Source organism: Branchiostoma floridae, chromosome 15 (assembly GCF_000003815.2).
Source record: "Branchiostoma floridae strain S238N-H82 chromosome 15, Bfl_VNyyK, whole genome shotgun sequence".
Lineage (NCBI taxonomy): Eukaryota > Metazoa > Chordata > Leptocardii > Amphioxiformes > Branchiostomatidae > Branchiostoma > Branchiostoma floridae.
In genome coordinates this window covers 14761642-14775554 of record NC_049993.1, presented here as the reverse complement: position 1 = coordinate 14775554, position 13913 = coordinate 14761642, and the positions used below count along the sequence as shown (strand labels likewise).

Below are 13913 nucleotides of genomic sequence, written 5' to 3'. Positions count from 1 at the left end.
TTTCGAAGTAACTTCGCGGAAGCTGTAGTAGTAGTGTCCATTCCTAGATCGAAGAAGACGGAGTCGGAGGAAAACTCTTCCCGTGTTGGTTTGATGAATTTTAGTTTGTTTAAAAATAACACAACTTCTTTAGCAATGGCCTTCATGGATGTATTATATCCTTATAGCTTTGAGAGATAACATCAAATGCCTTATATTGTGAGAAAAGTTACGGTTGTCAAAGCTGGTCTTGCAATGTGATCTATGCTTTCTGATAATTTTAGTCGACGTGTTTCCCATGGTTATTCATAGTCTGATAAAAATGTTTTTATAGAAATTTTATACAACCTATGCTCGTGAATTTGTTTTAATTTTTAATTTTATTTTTTTGTGTGTTTCGTTGTCTTCTGTGCGGCGTGCCATTGTCTTCGTTACCAGTAACCAACCTGGCATAACATTAACACTTTCACAGCCAACATATTCAACTGTCTAATGAGCACTGTATTCTACTAGTATATTTGATTAACGCTGTACGTGAAAAGGGCATGGTATATGTATACGTAGTAGATTATGTTTTCATTTGTAGAGCAAGCATATGTTTTTGTGCATAAAAAGGCAACCATCATAGCATCGTTTCTGTGAACTGATCAAGCAGCCCAAATTGTTGTTTTAATGGCGTTTATATTTTCCAGTATCAATCCCACCACAATTTCGTCAACCAACTCCCACAGATGAAACCCGAAATGCAGGGCAACCCTTAACCTGGACCTGCCAAGCAACAGGAGACCCCTTACCGACCATCACGTGGTGGCACGGCAGGGACGAACTTACCACCACGAGTACAACAGAAACGGAGTCAGGAGCCCAGCACACTAAAAGTATCCTCTTTATTAACTCTGTGAGTCGTGGCGACAATGGGGCCTACAGCTGCGCAGCCAGTAACATCGGAGGTTACGAAATAGCAAAGTTCTCATTGACAGTTTACGGTAAGTTTTGTTAACAAGATTGGAAAGTAGAATTTTCTTTTACACAACAAGTTAATCTCACCTACTATCGTTTCGATGGCTGTCAGATCTCTTCCTCAGAGCTTTCTAGTTATGCTTCTCGCCGCGATATACAAGATGGACATACACGTGCTTTTGATACTTTATTAGTCCATTAGCTGACATACAAAAAGAACTGTACTCAGCTAATCTTTCTGGACATATGACATACAATAACCTAACAGCTTCTATTTTCTTCTTTCGTTTTCCTATTGTAACTTTTATCGAGAAATATTTATTAGAATGCACTATACAGTTTGCCTACGGTACAAACGTACTACAATCAGCTTTGTAGTGCCAATTCAATGTAAAATTATATTTTTCAAATTGCAATATGATAGCATTGTCATTGGTTCAAATAGACTTTTCATACAATTTTACAATACATTTTTTTTTATTTCTTCTACAGAAAGACCAGATCCTCCAATTATTGACAGCGGCCTAGCCACAACAAGCTCTTCCATAGCGGTCACGTGGACCTACCCTTACCTCGGCAACCTACCGATCATACAAGTACAACTACAGTATCGGGAACGGACGGCACAAAGTGGTGCATGGACAACGGTTCCTCTCACTGGTAATCCCGATAACTACGACATCACGGGACTGGACCCATTCACCGTATATAGTATAACGATATCCGCGGAAAACGACCGGGGATTCAGCGATTTGTCTGAGGCTGTCAATGTGCAGACGGGAGAATCAAGTAAGTGCCTTTTTAACACTTTTCGAATGAATCTAAATTCAAACTGCGATATAGGCATGTCAATGTTTTGGACACCCTGACAACTACTACGAAGCAATAGTGTTGTCGGTGATATCTGAACAATGGATAGAACGAAGCCTTTTAAGTTGCCAATAACGTTTATCATGAAAAATTCAACGTTACAAATGGAAAAGGAAACAAGAACACTAAGATATATTAATATCCTCGCACAAGCAGATAAGGACTGATAAGTCTTAATAATGATGATTAAATTGCAAATACATGCGGAAAGGCCAATTGCAAAAACCTGTAGCATTATTTTTCAGAATGGAAGCTAATAATAAAGTATAAAAATAGCTACTCCTATATTATTCTACATTTACAGAATATAGACCGAGATAATTTTGCTGGGATTTCGTCTTTTGAGACAGCAAACGACGAATGTTCCAACATCTTTTATAATTTGCATTTACTAAAAAAAAATTTTATTCTCCAGCTCCAGGAAAAGTTCGAAATCTTCGAACAGAAGGATCAGTATCAGGTTCACTGATAGACATAACACTGACCTGGGATTCGCCTGATCCGGACAAACCAAAGGGAATCATCCTACACTACAAAGTTGCCTACGGGACCAGCGAAGCTTCCATGGGAACCCCACAGACTACCGTCGGTAACCAGACAATGTATGTACTGAATGGCATAACAGCTGGCAGTACCTACATTATTCAAGTTTGGGGAGTGACATCCGCAGGGGCCGGTGAGATAGAAACGAAGACGATTGTGATTCAACCCAGTAAGTTGAGTTTACTTTGCTCTGACAATCAAATCATAGATCTATTCTGCTGTTTGCTTTTTACTACTTTTTGCTTTATGCAAGAGAAAAGTAAACTCTGACATCAAATCATAGATCTATTCTGCTGTTTGCTTTTTACTACTTTTTGCTTTATGCAAGAGAAAAGTAAACTCTGACATCAAATCATAGATCTATTCTGCTGTTTGCTTTTTACTACTTTTTGCTTTATGCAAGAGAAAAGTAAACTCTGACATCAAATCATAGATCTATTCTGCTGTTTGCTTTTTACTACTTTTTGCTTTATGCAATATTGCTATTTTTTCAAGGAAAAACTGAAGCTCAAAATTTTCCAATATTTTTGGCACATTTTACTTGAAACTTTTTGGTTGTGAGTCAAGATCGGTGTATGTTTCATATTATAATGCTTTTTCAGTCCCAAATCCACCAACAAGCGTCGACGTCATTAACGCTAGACGCTGTGCCTGCGTGACCGGCGACGTTACGGACAAAGCCACAGCGACAGTGACGTGGGATGCACCGGAAGGAGACAATGGTGACGTCATGGGATACCACATTTACTACTTCCGTGGCGAAACAGGTGGACAGCGGGAAACCGTAACGACCGGAGGCCTAACTGGACAACTCGAAAATCTTGAACCGGACTCAAAGTATACTGTGACGGTAAGCTTGCTTTCTCTTTTTAAATTGTTTTTAAATATTATACCTTTTTTAAATGGCGGTAATAAACAGCAAGTGATGGTAGGTTAACCAAAACGTCTTCCTCCAACATAGCATTTTATGTACCAGGATGTCAGGAACATCGAACGCAAAACATCATCATTATGTTATTATGTTATAAAATATCGGCAAACGTGGCGTTGGCGATTGTTTAACTTGATAGATACGATTCGGATGATCGCTCTTCTAAGATATTAGTCCCATTGTCTTGACTCAATTTAAAGACATTGTGCTAATTTTTGGCATTAAATAATTCTAAAATAAAATTAACACTTCATGGATTAGGTCGTATTTCAAAACTAAACTTCCCTGAAAGATGCTGAAGTGTGAGAGTTTGAACGCCTAACAAATTATCGCTGCTCTAATGCCGCCATTTTGATGACGCAGGTTGTAGCTCCTTGAAGTAGATATGTCCACAATGTAAATTACGCGTAATAAATCACTTGTGACGTTTCTTCGCATATTACAGGTGGCCGCTTACAATTCAATTTTCACCGGGACCGAAAGTGACCCAGCAATAGTTTACACCCCTGATGGATGTAAGTACATGAGAAATTCAATATTTTTACATCAGTCAATTAATAGCAAAATCCAACAGCATCATACTTTAAGTTATGATAATCTACGAGAATTCATTGACTATTTTTACTATGAAAATGTTACTATTTTCTTTGTCAATACTTTAGGCCCGAGTCCTCCAACAAATTTAAATGCTGTCAAATCTTCAAATACTTCCGCTGTCAGTTGCACCATTACATGGAATGCACCTGCTGTGACTAATGGGGATCTTACAAACTATAAGGTACTTCATTTTTTTTTACTTTTTTACTTTTATTTTGATCCACAATTTGCTTCTTTTATAACCATCTATTATTACTGTGGTCTTATATAACCTCTATTTTGTACCTTCTCGTTGCCATACATTTTGCCATGTACAATTGTTGTGCAATGGAGTCATATCAATACAGCACAAAAGACAGGTTGATGCAACATTAACATGACAGACAACCATACGTTAAACACAACAGGCAATACATCACTATGATGCAGATTTCAACGATTATTAAATTTACGTGTTTTTGTTTTGTTTTTTTGCTGTGGTAAGTTATAGACTCCCTAGCAGACTTCAGTGGCACCAGCAATTTTTGGGGAAGGAGTGGTGATTTGTGATTTTCAACATTGACTAATGTGGCAAAACTACCATTCCCAGCATGAAGAAAAGCCAATGTTGAAAATCGTAAATCAGCGCCCCCACTCCCAAAAAAATGTTTGCGAAGGAGACTATTGTCTACCAACAATTACAGCAACAACAAAAATCAAAGCAAAACAGTTGAGAATGTGGACTTAATGATGTCGATAATTCTTCATTGTAGTGCAAAAAGATAGCACCGCCACTCCAGAAGGCTCCGAAGAAATGGAATAGAATATGATACAAAATACAATAACGATGATGCTGTGTCGCATAACAGATACTCTACCGATGGACATGGAACCAAGTTCCTGAATACCCCAGTGAGAATGAGATAGAAAGCATTACGAGTGACACAGTGATGATAGACACGATGACTATGACAAAGGAGGTAGGTCCGAACAAGAAGCTCAGCGTCAGAGTGGCCGCATCAACGTGTTACGAAGGCGAACCTTCAGAGGAGCTGGAATTCATCTGTATCAACCCTGCCACAGGTAGAATATTTCTTTCTGTTCACAATGCACATTGGTTCATTGTAAAGTAGTGCAGAATTTGCACGGGGAACCAGGTTCCTTTAAGCTAATTTCTTATTCATGCCATTGATTGATACATATGTATTTCCATTTCACATTATAGCAGGCACACCAGTTAAGACCGTGCTCGTTGGCATTACATATCAATCAAATATCTACCTTTAATTCAGTATTAAGGTGCTCTTTATATGCCCTGAACCAATTTCAGTGCAATATGTCTACAATATTTTCTTTTGGAGAGGAACAAATGCCATTAACACTTACCATTGCCAATGAGTGATTGAATCCTTCAACCTATTGGGCAATACATTTTATCAAAGGTCGTCAATACATGTTCTTTATGTTGACAATATAGGTGTTATATTCTGTTTTAATCTTTTTCTTTTTCTTTTCCTTCATAGCACCACCTCCGCCATTACCAGTTCCCGGTATTCCACAAGATGGAATCACTTCGTCTACTTTCAAAATGGACATCCAGCGGGCGTCATCGGAGAACGGTCCGATCTGGTAGGTATTAAAATGACGTATACCTCCATAAACTAATAATGAACAATCTATTTATCTATCTATCAATCTATCAATCAATCAATCTATCTCTATATGTAAATATATATATATATATGTGTCTCTCTCTCTCTCACTCTCTGTGTTTGTGTGTGTTTGTGTCTGTGTGTCTGTGTGTATATGTCACCGTATTATAAATGTGTAAACTTTCGTTCTAAAATTGCATTGTTGTAGTGGATGCTTTACATAAATTGACTATTGTATACTACAACTATAATCAATCTGTAAAATGAGAATATTATAGTTTACTATAACCTACATTGAACTCTGAAATGCAGTGAAGTGGGTGAATGGAACTTACATTCACATAAATCAATCTAACCATAAGAAAAAAAGTAGTACGTAATACAACGTATAGACTGATTCTTCCAAGATTTAAACATCTGTGTATATATTGTATGTCATTACAGTTGCTACCAGATCATCGTGGTGCCCATGAAACATGATGAGACCCTTGACACCCTGCGGTCCATCGGCCTGAGTGAGGCGAGAGTACTGACCAGTAATGATGTCAACGCTATTAGAGGTCGTGAGTTGCCGTATGTAGCAGACGCCTTCTCAAGGTACAACTATGCTTTACTCTTTACATATTGAGACTATAGTTAAAGGGTACTAGTGGAATCTGAATATGCACATTGCAATGTAATTACTAAACCCAGTGCCGGCGTCATTTCCACTGTCGTCCAGGCCCGTAGAAGCTTTAAAACCGACAACTCTACCAAACATTCTGTTGATTTATACATTATGTTTTAATATGGACCGTTTATACAAAGACCTGAAAGCTTCCTATTTCCATTGGGTTGGAAACTGTTATAAATCGATTACATCGTGATATAGGAACCCGATCTCCCACTGGACTCGTATTCATGGCGATGAAGAAGCTTGAGTTCCTATGGGTGTGTCTTATCCTTTAAGTAAGTCTCGAGAGGTGGGAATTAAAAGAGCCATTCACACATGAGAGTTTGTAGAGTCAGTGACACGTGTTTCCAGTTTAGTTACCTTACAGTTCAACCGGTTGTCGTTGCAGTGAAAAGTTTACCAACTCCATAACTGTTGGTAACGAAGACGCCTGTGACAATACCTGCTGCACCATCGGACCAACCGGTCACCCAGACGGGAATGTCTACAACAAGCCGCTGGCGCCAAACACCAAGTACACAGTCACAGTTCGAGCGTTCAGTACGTGTTCAAACGGGAGGCGTAGAAGGCAGACAGCATCTGGATCCGATGTAAGTTGTTCATTTATACATGTCGATCCTGGCAAATACTTTGTGTATGAGACTTTATTTAGAAAAAAAAACCTGCTTTGCCTACACACTAGGCCTTAATATAAGGTGTCAATAGAGTTTAGAATACGAATAGATTCATTAACAGTTTCTTTTGTTCATTTTAGACGTTCACCTCCAGTCAATTCATTCCACCCCAGCAAACAGGTAGGTGATTTTTTTCTCACAACTATACCTGGAAACACCATTTCAACGTTAATAAATGAGCTCGTTTGTTCAGAGTACATGCATTTAATCTATTTCTTTGCAATAAAGTATTGTGTACTACGTTAGGCTCTAACTATTTTGAAAGGAAATTTTAGTATTAGTATTAGTATATATTTTGAAAGGAAATTATGCCCTAACAATGAATGTAACAGGTGGTAATGATGATGGTGGTGGTGGCCCGGGAGCTACTGGACCGGTGGTCGGAGCTATCGTGGGTGTGATTGTTGTTGCAGCCATAGTAGCGGGAATCATCGTTGCAAGGTTAGACTGTTTATATTTTATCTAAACTAATCAAAGGCCAGTGTTTTCAATGTAATAGACAGCATACGCCTTTGACTGCTTAAGACAAGATACGAAATTCATACGTTCTGTTGCTTGCAGTGTCAAAACTACCACTAGGATGCACAGAATAGATTTTATCCTTTGTATTGTCAGTCCAGTACCAATTTACACAACGACCAAACTACACTTTTTTCAAATTATGCTGTCAACTAACACACACAAAACCCCAAACACGAAAGAGATTAGAATGAATGGTGAATGTAATTTGATCAAAAAAATAGTGCCGATATGGCAAGGCTGTAAAATTCAAAGTGTGATTTGTTAAAATCAAAGCCAAAATGAGATATATGGTATGAATATCTAATTAAAGATGTACTGAAATCTAAACTGTTTCAATATGTGAAGGAGAAAGGGACTGTTCCAGAACAAGAGGGATTCTATGGGTGGATCATCAACATCATCGGCTCGTGGGGCCGACAACCTTGCTCAGCTGGAAAACTTGGCCCCAGATCAGGACCCGGATCATGCAAAACCACCAATAGCACCTAGGAAACCAGGTAATTCCATAGGACACTTGTGTCAGTAAGAAATCCAGGAATAATGCCCTGCCAACCTCGTATAACGTTTCCATTTTCAGTTTCAAAAGACAAAAGAAGGAGGCACTGCACTCATTGCACTAGCCGTTTGTCTATTTATTTACGAAACGGTTCTGTATGGCATTTTAAATTCGCACGAAAGTTAATTTGTAAAGGTTTTGGTTTCTACAAGTAAAGTCAAGTTTATTGCGCAACGATTGTAACAGGTACAATTGCAAATAACGCATTCTTAACAACTACAAACTATCTACAACAGTATACTAATCTAACATAACAGAAAATATGGTGGCATAGTGTCTTTCACATTGTTAGAACACTACTTCTCTTTTGCATAGCAGTATATATTGGCCTCGGTGGACAGTACATTGTTAAGGTTTTCGTATATCCGTTCGCCATTTTTTTATCATTAGATATTGAGTAAAAGCATGGCTTAGAAAACAACAAAATGCACAAAGCATAAGAATATTCGTTCTTTAGATATCTGAAATTCCTTGAGTATCTTTCGAACCCAACAGTGCCGCACCGGTGCCACATGCTAAGCGCAGTGAGATACCACCTTATGCCACGTAGTAGGTTCAACGGGAATCTGCTAATTTGTAGTGTGACTTTGTCTTTTGGTCACTTAAACTTGAAAAGGGACAAAAAACAAACTAAAACCTTGTTGGTAAGAGACTAAATATCTTTGTGTAAAAATACAATTTTAAAATGTTCAATATTTCCATTTATTTACGTTGATAGAGCCTAAAAAGACCGGAGTGGCTGCAAAACCTACAGCGGCCTCAGCGTCTGCCCGAGACTATCGCCAGCCTGTTCCAGTGGGAAGTCTGGAGCAGGTGTTTGCCAAGAGACACGCAAACGACGATCAACTGTTCACTGAGGAATACAAGGTAACCATTATGTGGAGTTAATAGATAAAAGGTAGTGCCGTCATTTATACTATGCAGTAAATTATTCAAAGATGATGAACTATACATTTCTGATCTAAGAAACAGAATACAATATATATTTCAATGGTGACCCAAGCAATATTAGCCCGAGTCAGGGTTGTAGAACTTTGATTATCAAAGTCTTTTTTGGGGCACTTTTATGCGTAACATGATTGGAGCAACTCCATTTCATGCAAACATTCAAGGAGCAAATATTTGGAGGACGCCGTATCTAATTATTGTGGTTACATTATTAAGGGAATCCTAGCGCACCCTGTTTCTGGGCCGTTTTAAGCACTCAAAGTATGAGATAATATTATAATGATGTCAATGTGGGAATAAAGTGCAGTAGATATCAATTTCATACAGATTGCCTTATCCAGATCATTTCCACTTTTAACTCTCTAATATTACTTTAGTTGCCTTAAAGGCATACTACGGGATTTTTGAACAAAACAAAAAGTAGCTTTTCCTACTTTTTCTTTACATTGTTAGCTCAATCAACCCTATAGCATTGCATACCAATATTCATGGAGAGATGCTGCGACATCAATGCACCACATAAGCATGATGTATAAAAATTGTGATCTTCCAAGAAACAGATGGGCACAGGCTGGTTACTGCCTCTGTGTGTTGTTGCTTCTTGCTTATCAGCCTGGCTTCCTAGTGGGGGGCCAGTTGACAGTTCCTCTGAGTACAGTAGACTAGCTTTCTGTACAAGGTTTCTTGCAGTTTTGAAGGGAATATGACCTTAGCTTGTTGATATCCTACAAAATAGACTAATAAGTTCATGATTATATGCTATTTTAGAATGATTAGATATAGGTGTTTCCAAAGAAGATCTCCATTGTGTTCTTTATCTGCAGTCTGCCATGCATGTGCTAACTGATTACCCCACCCCGGGGGACCTACCGGTGGCAAGCAAGACCTGGAGGGTCTAACTTGGGGGGACACAAGGTTACAGGGTGCCTAGTGCGGAATGTTTGTAGGCTAATCCTTTACGTTGCAAACGTGAAATAATGACACAAAAGTGTCAAAAAGTGACAAAAAGTAGTAGTAAATCTGATATTTCTTAATTCTAGAATATTTCAAATTTGAGCGCAAAAAACTGCGTAGTATGCCTTTAAACATTAGGCTTCCGTGATATTTACTGTTCTCTCCAGGAAAGTCTTTGTAAGTCCATTGGCTCTGGTGACATATAGCTAGTGGTGCTTCCATTTAAATACATGAACACGTATTGTATAAAATGCAAAATTGTCAAAAAAAATGGTACATTAATGTTTTCTATGCATTGTAGCTGGTTTGTTTTTACTATATGCGTTTAATTTTATCAACTTACCTTTTAAAGATATGAATTATCATATTTTTCTATCTCAGGCACTTCCGGGAGATCTTGGAATGGCACATGCGAAGGCGTACTTAAAGAAAGCAAACGGCGAGAAGAACAGGTTCAAGAACGTGATCGCATGTGAGATGCCCTTTAGAAAAAAATTTGTTCATCATAATAATCTTATATGGGCTGAATTGAATATCACACTTTTTTAACTTTGCGCACTTTTTATCAGGTGAAATAAGTTAATTAGTTGCAAAAAAGCATTGTTGGAAAATAGTCATGTACAAATTTGATATATCTGAAATTATACGCGTCACATAACAACACTTAAGGCCACGTTGCCTTATTGTTAAATAGACTTGTTTATCTTAACTATTTTTGTACATGTTTAATACGAATATGGAGTATGATAGTCGTCAAGAGTTTTCACTGCATTTCTCAGATGTTTCACTATTTTAAAGTATACCTTGTTCTTGAGACACAATAATAGCATATGGACATTTAAAAAACTTTTTATTGCTTAATTCTGCAGACGACAATGACAGAGTGGTGCTCACCCCGGTCGAGGGAGATCCTGACTCGGACTACATACACGCGTCCTACATTGGCGTAAGTATCAAATCTACTTGCAGAATACTGTTGCACTTTTTATGATAATGACAACATACACATGAAATAGTTTTATTACATAATGTGTGATGTTTCCTATCACCTTTTTAGGGATACGATGAGGAGAGGAAGTTTATCGCGGCCCAAGGTGAGTTTTTGTCTTTTGGTGGTAAAAGTCAGAGTGCTAACCTCCTAGTCGGTTTTCCCCGGACAACGGCTGCTGCAATGACCCTGGGTTGCGATACCATCGGGGGTTGGGCGGAGCACCAGCAGGTTCACCTGTGGTGCTCCCTCACCCCTGGCAGGTTCAACCATGATGGGACGGTTCCCAGGGGAGCTGCAGCTGGCCAATAGCACCTGCACCGCCTCAGTCCTCGATGGGCGGTATACAAATTCAGCCGGGGTTGTGCGTCGGGCTAGCAACCCACCACATAAAACAAGCCTGCTACGAATCCTCGCATACAGAACTCAAATAGGACGGATCTTACTGGAACCTCGACCTCGGACCGGATGGACTTACGAAATAAGCCTAGCAGAACTGCTTCATTAAGAGTCGCAACTTGGAATGTATTGTCCATGAACAGGGAAGGCTCAGCTGAGCTTGTCGCCAATGAGCTGTCTCGACTGAGCGTCTCAGTAGCAGGCCTCACGGAAGTGCGCTGGCCTGGTTCTGGCACCCACGTATCAAATGACTACAGCTACCACTGGTCTGGCAGGGACGACGGCCAGCATCGCCAAGGAGTTGCACTCGCCCTAGCGCCAGATGCCTCTCGAGCTTTAGTCTACTGGAAACCAGTGAACAATAGACTGCTTCTCGCCCGTCTACGCCACAGCTACGGCAGAATCACCATCATTGTAGCCTATGCACCGACCAACATGGCAGCAGATGAGGAAAAAGACGAGTTTTTCACCCAGCTGTCATCACTCACGGCTGACATCTCCAGGCATGACATAGTTTGGATCCTCGGCGACCTCAATGCCACAATCGGGTCAGACAGATCTGGGTTTGAGAATGCCCTGGGCCCTCATGGAACCGGTACTTGCAATAACAACGGCCTAAGGCTCCTAGAATTCTGCTCCAACTTCCGCTTACGATCGGAGCGCTCCTTCTACCAGCACAAGCTAATTCATAGCATGACCTGGATCAGCAACGACGGCCGCACCAGAAAAGAATTGGACCACATCCTTACCAGCCGTCGCTGGCACACCTCAACCGACTGCCGTGTCTACCGCAGTGCGGAGCTGGGGAATTCCGATCACAGGCTGCTTGCCATGACAGTCTGCCTCCGACTGAAAAGGGATCCCGCAGCCAAAGTCCAGCGCAGGGTGGATGTGTCCAAACTGAGGTCGCCAGAAGTTGCAGCCAGTTTTCAACTGGAACTTCACAACCGCTTCGCTGTCCTAGACACTGACACATCTACGGACACAGACGAGGACAGCCCAGAGAAGCTCTGGGAGAACCTTAAGGAAAACATCACCTCCGCTGCAGCCAAGGTGCTTGGGCCCAGGAGAAAGAAGAAGAAGAAGGCCTTCCTGTCAGATGAAACCCTCAGCGTTGTGGAGGCAAGGAGGAAAGCTAGACTGGAAGGTAACCACATGGAATCTAGAAGACTCAACGCCAGACGCAACCACCTGCTCCGCAAGGATAAACAGAACTGGGTTGATAACCTTGCGGTGGAAGCTGAGGCGGCTGCCCGCAGAGGCGACCAAGGCTCCCTCTACAGGACCCTAAGAACCCTCTCCGGGAAAACCACACCACCTACTTCCTGTGTAAAAGCCCTGGACGGTACCATCCCAGACACCCCGGCAGAACAGCTGGCACGATGGAGGGAACACTTTCAGAGTCTGTTGAACCGCCCAGCACCTCCCCCCTCTCCCCAGCTGGAAGCACTAGCGGCCTCGGCCATGGAGGACGACTCTGTCCCAACAGCTCCCCCGTCTCTAGAGGAAGTTGTCAAGGCCATTAGGAAGCTAAAGCCTGGCCGGGCTGCAGGGGCCGACGGCATCACCCCAGAGTTGCTACTGCATGGTGGACCCACGGTTGCAGATCAGCTTCATCACCTGTTTGCTACTATCTGGAGGGAGGAGACCGTCCCAGCCGACTGGCTCCAAGGTGTCATCCTCCCTTTCTGGAAGAAGGGCCCGAAAGATGTGTGCAGCAACTATAGAGGCATCACTCTTCTGAGTGTCCCAGGAAAGGTGTTCGCTAATGTCATACTTGCAAGACTCCGTCCTCTCCTTCTACGCAAGCAGAGAAAGGAACAGAGCGGCTTCACGCCAGGGCGTTCCACCGTCGACAGAATCCTGACCCTCCGTCTGCTGGCTGAGAAGAGAAGGGAGTTCAGGAAACCACTCTATGCAGCCTATGTAGACCTGAAACAGGCATTCGATTCTGTGGACAGACCGGCTCTCTGGAAGATCCTCAGAATCCTTGGTGTCCCGGGCAAGCTGATCAACCTTCTCTCCCTCCTGTACTCTGCCACCTCTTCCTGTGTGAGAGTCAATGGGCTGCTATCCGACAACTTCAACATCAACAGTGGAGTCCGGCAGGGCTGTGTCCTGGCCCCGACAGTGTTCAACACAGCTATCGACCACGTCATGGGGAGAACAGTGGCCCAGTGTGCGTGCGGAGCCAGCTTCGGCGATGTCACCATCACAGATCTGGACTATGCAGATGATGTGGCAATCCTGGCCGAAGCCATGGAAGTTCTCCAACTTGCTCTGCAGGCCATGGATGCAGAAACTCAGCCTCTTGGCCTGATGGTCAGCTGGGACAAGACCAAGGCCCAAAGCCTCAGTGACTTCAAGACCCCCCCAGCAGGACTTGTCATCAACTCCCATCCTGTTGAAGTTGTGGACAAGTTCTGTTACCTCGGCGGCACAATTACGTCCGACTGCAAGAGTGATGCTGATATCCAGATCCGTATCGGCCGCGCCGCATCCGCGATGGCTAGCCTGGACAACGTATGGTCCAACAGGAAACTCTCCACTCAAACAAAGATCAGACTGTACAACAGCCTTGTGCTTTCTATTCTTATGTACAGCGCTGAGACTTGGACACTAACAGGCACCCAGGAACAACGCCTGGATGCCTTTGACTCAAAATGCCAACGCAGGATCCTAGGGATC

General features: G+C 41.7%; 2 protein-coding genes across 2 annotated transcripts in view; both read left to right on the top strand.

Moving 5' to 3' along the window:
• The first annotated feature begins 2227 nt into the window (after positions 1 to 2227).
• On the top strand, positions 2228 to 4992 carry LOC118431513 (protein sidekick-2-like). The gene is made up of 5 exons (XM_035842754.1): positions 2228 to 2521; positions 2955 to 3202; positions 3729 to 3798; positions 3946 to 4061; positions 4729 to 4992. The coding sequence occupies exons 1-5, from the start codon at positions 2374 to 2376 to the stop codon at positions 4990 to 4992; spliced, it is 846 nt and encodes a 281-aa protein (XP_035698647.1). The 5' UTR covers positions 2228 to 2373.
• Positions 4993 to 6411: 1419 nt separating this feature from the next.
• Positions 6412 to 13913, top strand: part of LOC118431512 (receptor-type tyrosine-protein phosphatase epsilon-like) — a 16407-nt gene continuing 8905 nt past the window's right edge. Inside the window, exons 1-9 of the mRNA XM_035842753.1 lie at positions 6412 to 6441; positions 6541 to 6774; positions 6939 to 6978; positions 7191 to 7299; positions 7726 to 7877; positions 8655 to 8803; positions 10220 to 10310; positions 10708 to 10784; positions 10896 to 10932. Of these exons, the coding sequence (XP_035698646.1) occupies positions 6412 to 6441; positions 6541 to 6774; positions 6939 to 6978; positions 7191 to 7299; positions 7726 to 7877; positions 8655 to 8803; positions 10220 to 10310; positions 10708 to 10784; positions 10896 to 10932 (919 nt within the window). The remainder of the gene's footprint in view (positions 6442 to 6540; positions 6775 to 6938; positions 6979 to 7190; positions 7300 to 7725; positions 7878 to 8654; positions 8804 to 10219; positions 10311 to 10707; positions 10785 to 10895; positions 10933 to 13913) is intronic.